The sequence below is a fragment of the Hippocampus comes genome, unplaced genomic scaffold (assembly GCF_001891065.2).
Source record: "Hippocampus comes isolate QL1 unplaced genomic scaffold, H_comes_QL1_v1.1 scaffold197, whole genome shotgun sequence".
Classification (NCBI taxonomy): Eukaryota; Metazoa; Chordata; class Actinopteri; order Syngnathiformes; family Syngnathidae; genus Hippocampus; species Hippocampus comes.
The window spans coordinates 31-9,048 of record NW_017804750.1 but is presented as its reverse complement, the minus strand read 5'-3'; the positions used below and the strand labels follow the sequence as shown (position 1 = coordinate 9,048).

General features: G+C 47.6%; 1 protein-coding gene and 1 long non-coding RNA gene across 2 annotated transcripts; both read left to right on the top strand.

Annotated features, from left to right (window-relative positions):
• The first annotated feature begins 52 nt into the window (after positions 1 to 52).
• Positions 53 to 5,850, top strand: rars1 (arginyl-tRNA synthetase 1). The gene is made up of 15 exons (XM_019869746.1): positions 53 to 207; positions 1,013 to 1,147; positions 1,340 to 1,528; positions 1,646 to 1,754; positions 1,879 to 1,979; positions 2,057 to 2,178; positions 2,375 to 2,495; positions 2,581 to 2,710; positions 3,081 to 3,185; positions 3,587 to 3,765; positions 3,843 to 3,952; positions 4,419 to 4,524; positions 4,584 to 4,756; positions 4,831 to 5,078; positions 5,629 to 5,850. The coding sequence occupies exons 1-15, from the start codon at positions 160 to 162 to the stop codon at positions 5,736 to 5,738; spliced, it is 1,986 nt and encodes a 661-aa protein (XP_019725305.1). The 5' UTR covers positions 53 to 159; the 3' UTR covers positions 5,739 to 5,850.
• A 748-nt stretch (positions 5,851 to 6,598) lies between these two features.
• LOC109513194 (uncharacterized) lies at positions 6,599 to 8,720 on the top strand. Its single transcript, XR_002167681.1, has 4 exons — positions 6,599 to 6,939; positions 7,870 to 7,985; positions 8,089 to 8,230; positions 8,327 to 8,720. It is a non-coding gene; the product is annotated as an uncharacterized LOC109513194 (long non-coding RNA).
• Positions 8,721 to 9,018: the final 298 nt, after the last annotated feature.

Genomic DNA, 9,018 nt, shown 5'->3' with positions numbered 1-9,018 from the left:
AATAAGACTGCTTTCCATACAACGAAGAAGAATCTCCTCGCCTTCCCGGAAGTGAAACGGAAAAAGATGTCAACTGCTTCCTCTTGGCTTGTTTCATCAGCCACGCGACAACGCTCCGGTTCCACTTACTGAATTCCGCCGCTCACCTGGTGCTTCGTAATGGACGGAGACCGTGTGAACGAATACGCGACGAAGTTCCTGAAGCAGGTGAACCCCGTTGGACGGCTGTTAACCAAGTTAAAGCTAAAACCGGCGCTACGTGTCACGCAATGACGGACAGTGAGCTCGAGGCAGCGCAGACAGAAACAAGCATATTCCTTTAATCTAATATTAACATGTAAACGGTATTTGTGTGGGTGACCACATTTGGTATCGGATTTTAGAGTTCTGAAATTCGGCGTTAATTTAAAAGAAAGAAACCGCTTATTGTTTGTGAAAATAAGTGCAACGTGGTTTGGTTCGGCACTACATCGCGTCGTATGTTTTCATTTTCCGACGGCACTTTCGCAACTTTGTCCATTGTTTCTAATCTTTTAGTTGGTACTTTGCAAGTTGTTGCTTCGCCGAATTACCCACACATACATGTTCTACATACTTAGTGTTGAAAGTTGTTCTGTTATTGGTGTAACGAGAGCTGCAATCGGGCATTCTTCTTAAATGACTCCTTCATTAAACGAAGTCTTTTGTTGGGCTCGTTTTCTAAAGCCAAACACATTTGGTGCCATCTAGCTGTCAAAATTATAAATGATAAACTTACGACTTGTACAGAACTTGTTTCTGCAAGACCTTTCTTTGTTGTGAGCATCAAGTATTACGGTTTGAGAACGGTTACTTTTCAGGGCCTTTTTAAGAACATAAAGGTGCTGTTTTTAATTGTTTGAATTTGTACTTTTGGTTTCATTCTGATGCACTTTTACCCTCAATAAAACTGATTGATATGCGGAAGCCCCCTTAATCAAATGCATTTATGGTGTTCCTACTATGACTAAGCGGTTGTAATGCTTTGTTCCAGGAGTCCGAGATCCAAAGTCTCTCCGCAGAGCTCGAAGGCTTGAAGAATCCGCAGAGGTCGAGTCCGTCTTGTCGTCTGGATGAGCTGCGAGAGGAGAACAGCAGGCTGCAATATCGCCTCAACATCCTCAAAAGGGTGAGGCGGCAGGACGGGCTGCATTTTGCCTCTCAAAATCGGCAAAATCGTGATTTGGAATCTTAGTCACATTTGATGTTTAAAATACAACACGTGTCAAGTATTTATTCATATATTTTAACATATTTGAAATCGATAAGTCGACACACAAAAATGAAACATTCATGAGGCTGTCGCTGCGCTTGTCCTCAGAGTCTGCAAGACGAGCCCCCGCATTGCGGGACCGCCATGATGAACATCAACCAACGGCTGCAGGAGATTTTTGGCCGGGCCATCCGGGCCTCCTGCCCCGAGCTGGACAGCCCGCCGCTCTCCGTCACGCCCAACCAGCAGGCCAAGTTTGGAGACTACCAGTGCAACAGCGCGATGGCAATGGCACAGGTAGATCGAAATGACCCCACCCACCCATCCTCCACATTCAGTGGTCAGTTTTGGCAACCAGTGCTAGATTAGCCCACAAGACTTCAACTTGAGTTTTTTTTTTTTTTCTGCTGGCAGTTGTTGAAAGCAAAAGGCTTGAAAGTCAACCCGAGGGAGATCGCCGAGAAGATCATTCAGAACATTCCGGAAAACGAACTCATCCAGAAGACGGAAATCGCAGGACCAGGTATGAAAATCTTTTTTTTTTTTTTTTTGTATCGCCGTGAATTGTAGTCTTAAGTTGAAAAGGGTCCATCGCAAGGCACATGCAGACAAACAAGTTGAATGCGCGCCGCATCTTGCTTGTGCAGGCTTCATCAACATCCACCTGAAGCGATCGTTTGTGTCCAGGCTGCTGAGCAACCTGCTGGTCAACGGCGTGCAGCCGCCTCCGCTCGCCTCCAAGAAGAGGGTAAGACGCGCGACCACCGTCGCTCCGGTAAACTATCCAAAAATCGCCCCCGCGTATATGTTTGGCGGCTTGCTCAGGTGGTGGTGGACTTCTCTTCGCCAAACATTGCCAAGGAGATGCACGTGGGCCACCTGCGCTCCACCATCATCGGCGAGAGCATGTGTCGTCTCTTCGAGTTCCTCGGCTACGACGTGCTCAGGTGACTACCAGACTTGTTTTCAAAGTATTTTTCCGGTCGCGAAAGCCCAATCTCGTCACTTCAAAGAAATCTGACGAGACTCCCGACGCGGTCAGCATCCGAAGGAAGAAAAGAAAGTGTGCGTCGCTTTTCCTCGGGCTTCGGCGTGTTAGCGTCGCACATCCTTCGCTTGACGATTTGTGACTTTGGTGTTCAGGCTGAACCACGTGGGCGACTGGGGCACGCAGTTCGGCATGCTCATCGCGCACCTGCAGGATAAATTCCCAAACTACCTGGCGGTGTCGCCCCCCATCGGGGACCTGCAGGCCTTCTACAAAGTCAGTCCGCTTGAGCTCCCGTAAATCCAGAAAGCAATCAATCTCAGCCGCGGCCGCCGAACCGTTTTGCCATCTGCTCCTCCAGGAGTCCAAGAAGCGCTTTGACGAGGAGGACGACTTCAAGAAGCGAGCGTACCAGTGCGTGGTCCGCCTGCAGAGTAAAGAGCCGGATTTCATCAAAGCCTGGAATCTCATCTGTGACGTCTCCAGGAAAGGTGGCGCTTGAATTTTGTTGAACCAATGTCTGATTCATTCGCTTTTTTCCGAATTTTGTTTGTTTTTCTAATGATGGCAATTAGAAAGCGGCATGAAATGATTCACTCATTTTTGCTGTTGACGGTTGGACTTGATGACAGGCGGCTTTCAACTGTTAAATCAAGGCATCATTCTAATTAAAACTTGAGACCATCAATAGCAGCACGGTGCCTTAGCGGTTAGTACGTCTGCATCGCAGGTCCAAAATGCTCAAGGTTCAAATTCGGCCTTCCTGTTTGGCTCTTCCGGTGTTTGTGTGTGTTGTCTATTAATTCATTGGAGACCGTCAATCGTCCAGAATTGTGAACGTGCGTCGCTGTTCCTTTTCAGAGTTCCAGAAGGTTTACGACTGCCTTGACGTGCACATCATTGAGCGGGGGGAGTCCTTCTACCAGGACTTGATGACGGAGGTGGTGAAGGAGTTTGATGACAAAGGTGAGGAGAAACACGAAAAGCTCGTTGTTTTTGTTTTGTTTTCATTTGGGTGAAATTCCCAGCCTCGGAATTTGGCCCCAAATGGCGGACTTCTCCTTTAGTTACCTCCATGTGTCCTTGATACTTTTGTGAAAGGCGTCTCAGATGGTGAAAATGATGTTTCCAGGGGGCGCTCCTGAGCATGTTTTCAAAGCACTGAAATCCACCTTTTCACTTGGGTGCGTGACTTCTCAGCAGCATAAGACGTTCTCGCTTATGTTTCCACTGGTGCGAGATGGCCACTAGGGAGCAATGTTGCCATATTATTTTCTCAGCTCTGCCCCCCCCCCCCTCCAAAATCTGTCTCTCATCACCTTTTCCACATTTCCACTCTCTTTTTGTCTTTCTGAACCCGGCGCCAGGCCTGACGGAGATGGACGAGGGCCGCAAGATCGTGTTCGCCCCCGGTCAGCCCATCCCGCTCACCGTCGTCAAGTCGGACGGCGGCTACACGTACGACACGTCGGACCTCGCCGCCCTGCGCCAGCGCATTTTTGACGAAAAGGCCGACATCATCATCTACGTGACGGACAGCGGCCAGGTGAAAAGATGGCCGGAGCGGAAAATGTCGAGTTTATGAGGACAAAACAAAGAAAAAAAAAAGTATTTGTATTTCAGGGCCCCCATTTCCAGTTGGTGTTCGCTGCCGCCAAGATGATCGGATGGTACGACCCCCAGGTGACCAGGGTGGAGCACGCTGGATTTGGAGTGGTGCTCGGCGAGGACAAGTATGACGACAAGCTTTTATCTACGGGAGTGGATATCGATGTTGGACAAAAAAAAAAAAAAAAAAAGCTATACCGCTAACTTGAGTGATAACAGTACAAGGATATTGACGTTCCTGTCGAAATTTGTTAAGAGTTTGGTTGCAGCAGGCACAGAACATCACCTCTAATGGCCAATTAGGAGTTTGCTTCCACATTATTTGGAGCCAAAATGCCGCTCACTGTCAACAGGCTAATGCGGAAAAGAGGACCGTCATTAAAAGCCAAGGTCCGGTCGACTTTTGAGTGCTTTGTCATTCACGCCCCGTTCACAACCATCGGCGATTACGAGGCTGACAACTGCTCGACCATTTTCGACTGTCCCGCTGCCGTTGATCTCCCCGTCAGGCATCCAGACGGGACAACTCTCGGCTCGCTGAAGTGCGGTGAGATTACCCTGAAAAACTTAAGCTGTAGCGCTCGCCCTCAGGAAGAAGTTTAAGACTCGCTCCGGAGACACCGTGAGGCTGATGGACCTGCTGGACGAGGGACTGAAGAGATCCATGGACAAACTCAGGGAGAAAGAGCGAGACAAGGTGAGAAAGGTTTCAATCAATCCGCATCGGCTTCCAATGACTTTTGCCCGTCCTTCCAGGTTCTGACGCCGGAGGAACTGACGAAAGCTCAGCGCTCGGTGGCGTTCGGCTGCATCAAGTACGCCGACCTGTCGCACAACCGCATCAACGACTACGTCTTCTCCTTCGACAAGATGCTGGACGACCGCGGCAACACGGCCGCGTATCTCCTCTACGCCTTAACGCGCATCCGGTAGGCGCCGGCGCAGTCCGCCCGATTCCGGCCACCTTTGCGTGCCCTCAACGTCGCGCCCTCCCCCTCCGCAGGTCCATCGCGCGGCTGGCCAACGTGGACGAGGCGACCCTGAGGAAGGCGGCCCAGAGCGTCGAGGTGCTCCTGGACCACGACAAGGAGTGGAAGCTGGGCAAGTGCATCCTGCGCTTCCCCGAAATCCTGCAGAAGATTCTGGACGACCTGCTGCTGCACCCGCTCTGCGATTACCTCTATGAGCTGGCCACCACCTTCACTGAGTTCTACGACAGCTGCTACTGCGTGGAGAAGGACCGACACACGGGTAACGAGCCGCCGCCACGGCGCACTAGCCACGTCATCCCCCAGTGGTGTGTTCCCGCCGAGGGGAACAACTTTGCCGAGTCGGAAACTGACCCATCAGCAAGTTAAAACCGCACCAGTTGACAACTGTGTGCTAAGAGTGCGACGACCGAAGCGCTAGAAAATCGATTTGTATGTCACGAGTAGTACTAGTAGCATGCAGTTGTCAACCAGTGCACAGTTCAGCCTCACTCGTCACGTAGTTGCCCCTCCTAGTGTGCAGCCAGTCTTGCCTTCCGCGGAAACTTGCCAGTAAATGTCGGTTCATCCTCGCCGGAGTGTTGCCACTTCAGGCTTTGAGCTATTTAATTATGCTAATTCCTTATTAGCACCGTGGGGCTAATATACTTGGAACCCTCCCGTGGGATTGTTTTATTAGGGCCTGCTGCGAAAAGAGTCTTAAGTTTTTGTCTGACGAGCGCTTTGGCTTTTTTTATTGCCGCAAACGTGCCCGAAAATGGAACAAGATTTTAAAAAATAAATACATCCATTTTTTTTTCCCCCCCCTGCAGGTGAGGTTGTGAAGGTGAACATGTGGCGTATGCTGCTGTGCGAAGCCACGGCGGTCATCATGGCCAAAGGCTTCAACATCCTGGGCATCGACCCCGTGCAGAGGATGTGATGGCAATGTACGCACTTTTCCGCCACTCTAAATGATCGTGAAATCATCATCATGGCCATAGATTTCTTTTTTTAATTAAAAAGCTGATATGGAACAATCTGCACACAGTCAATTGATTTTAATATTCATTTTTTTTCCAGCATTTGATTTTGTTCAGAGGTGAATTCAATGCACCGATTACATCCGTCTCATGTAAAACATCGAGGGAAGAAAATGTTTAACATAGTTTGATTATATTCATAAATGTAATGAGCGTAAACAGCGATGGGTAGTCTGTAAAGGTTCAAAAACATTAGCTTTGGATATCATTTAAAAAATAGCACAGTAGGTTACATTAGCATTTTAATGTCAACAATTAAATGTGTTTGTTCTGGATTAGGCGAAATCTATGACGCAAGCCACTGTGTGTCATGCTAACTAACTTTTGTCGAGTGGCATGTAAAAGTTATGTTAGCATTATAGCATTGTGATTTTTGAAGGAAGGGGGGAAAAAAAGCATGATATTATGCCAGTGATAACATTAGCAAGTAAAAGTTTCCTAATGTCTAATCGGAACGCAAGAAGCCAGTGGTAGTTGTTAACGCTAGCTTGCGACGCGCGTTTGACCGCAAAATGCTCGTGTCGGAGGTGCCAAGTAACGGAAGTAAAAATACTTTGTTACCTTAAGAACAAATTTGGGGGCTCTATACTTTGGTGGAGTCGCTATTTTTCAGTTTACTTCAACTCCTTGCATTTTTACGCAAATATCCTCATACGTAGAAAAAAAGTCGTCACTTTCATTTGGGGTTTTGTTCATTCCAGTTAATCATTGTGCAAATCACCAATCGGCAGAAATCATGCTAAGGTAGATCGAGTGATTTTCACCGTGGTTGGATGCTAAGTACAAACATTTAACTTTCCGACACGATTGGTTTTGTGCGCGATGCGTTTTCCGTGCACGTGAGGCAACTCGCCAAACGAATGACACCTCGCCACGTGCGCTCAAGCTGCTGCAGACATGTCGCTTTGGCGGTGAGATGTCTGTTTCCCAAAAGACGACCGGCGACGAGGAGCTTCGTTGCCAGAAAAGCCCGCCAACCATCGTACGGCCTTGGGTCTTACTCGGAGGAGTTATTCGAATCATTTCGAGTGCACTACAAATGGCGAACGCCAGTGCCACCAGCGAGTGGCTTTCAACACCTCGCTCAAGATGCATATTGAGGTAAGCTGAAAGTTAATTCTCAAGCGGTGTCAAGGGCGAGAGACTTAGACTTTGCCAAACACAAATGTCTCAGTATAATTTGTCGCTCTATCGCTAATACTTAGTAATGTGTACTAATGTTAGCTAATAGTACATGTAGCATATGAGTTCTCCGCCGCGCGTTCTGGGCAGGTGCCTCTCAACATTAGTTTGTCTTACACCTGGATGCTAACATGCTAATGTTAGCACACGTGGCAAGGATGTCAACAGTTTTAGGGAAAACCACAAGTTGCGGAGAGATGATACCAGAGCGAAGTGGAAGGAAATGTGGAAGGAGAAAACACTGGAAAGCTACGCTTACCTGATGGATTCTCAGATCCTAATAAAAGCATCCATCACATTTTTTTGGGAAAGAAAACAACTTACATGCTAATCTTAAAATGGCACACCGCATATGTGGATGTAAACTTTCATCTCAGCTGTCTCATTAGCATCCAGCTGTTCGTGTAGCCGCAGAATATAAATATTAACCTTTACGTAGCCTGACATTTTGGGAATGACGCATTCGATAACGAGGTTATTTGTGGCCAAAGCCTGACCGAGAGGCTAAAAAGTACAAAATGGAGCATGCGCTTCAACTAGTTTCTTGGTGATGAACGAATGTGTCAGGCTTCGAGTGAATTGGGTTAGCTTGTTTTTATTTGTGTGTGTTTTTTTGGGGGGAGCTACCCACTGTGTCACATCAAGCTGTGCTGTGCTCCACATGAGAGGGGCAGAAAAAGAAAATTCTTGTGAGCTTGGATTCATTCGGCCCGCAGGCAAGTATTGTTAGTCATATGGCTCATGATGTGCAGAGATGACGTCCTTTCCTCAAAAGCATTTCTCCACGGCCACGCTTGTCCTTGGCCATGAAAAAAGTCTTTTTATTTATCGACTTGATTTATTTTCCAGTGTTGTGGTGCTTGGCGTGGAGAGATTAAAACGGCTCATCTGGGATGAAATGGAGATATATTACAAATGGATGCAAATGAGGAGAGCGAGCGCCTGTCGACAGGCCGACGCCAGAGGTGACTTGTTTTGATGCGCCGTGCGACTGACACCTTTATTAAACTTGTTTTCTCCTTCAAAACACTTGTTTGCTCTCCTGAATTGCAGTTTTCTCTTTTAAAGATTTTCTTGAAGGCGGTCCTTTTTTCGGACAGGTAGATGCTGTCCCTGACCTTCCTGTGTGGAATTCGCATGTTCTCCCCGTGCCAGCGTGGGTTGTTCTCCTGGGACTCAACTTTGCTCCCCTGTTCCAGAAACAGAAAAGGTAGGTCAATGGAACACTCACAATTGTCCCGAGGTGTGAGTTTGAGAGTGGATCGTTTTTTGTCGATGTTGTGCCCTGTGACTTGCTGGCAACCAGTTGTGGGTGTACGAAGACAGCTGCGATCGATTCGAGCACGCCCGTGATCCTCGTGGGGAGATGCCCCTCACCTAATGGATGGATGTTCTTTTCTACTTTATAATGTTCCGACTTTCAAACATTTTCCCTTTAAGTTTATCGACGTATTGAGCAACCCTGCTGAAAATCATAGGGAATTCACTGACGAGCTTAGCGCTCAGCGCCTAGCGCCGTTGTTTTTGCGCTGAGCGGTGATTCAGTGATGTGACTAGTTGCCCTCTATGTCCATCAAGTAACTTGATGTAGTACGTTCTGTGTATTGAGCGACGTTGTTTGAATGGCGTTTTCGACGTTTGTGTGAAATCCCAGAGCCACATTGTACCAGCCAAAGAGCCACATGCCGCTCGCCAGCCCTGCTACACATGGTCGTTTTATTCGGCGAAAAGATTCCTCACTATACATGGTCGTTTTTTTCGTGCCAAAAATGACTTACTATACAATGTCATTTTTTTCGTGCCGAAAACGCCTTACTATACTATGTCGTTTTTTTCGGCTAAAAACTGCTTACTAGACATGGTCGTTTTTTGGGCTGTAAAAACGCCTTATCATACATGGTAGGTTTTTTTTGGGCTGTAAAAACCTCTAACTGTACATGTTTTTTTTTTGGGGCTGTAAAAACGCCTTATCATACATGGTCAGGTTTTTTTTGGCTG

Excerpts from the sequence above, each read along its gene's own strand:
- rars1 (XM_019869746.1), top strand. The coding sequence starts at position 160 with ATGGACGGAGACCGTGTGAACGAATACGCGACGAAGTTCCTGAAGCAG. Across the intron at positions 1,755-1,878 it reads GACGGAAATCGCAGGACCAG|GCTTCATCAACATCCACCTG; the intron begins GTATGAAAATCT and ends TTGCTTGTGCAG. Across the intron at positions 3,766-3,842 it reads ACGTGACGGACAGCGGCCAG|GGCCCCCATTTCCAGTTGGT; the intron begins GTGAAAAGATGG and ends TTTGTATTTCAG.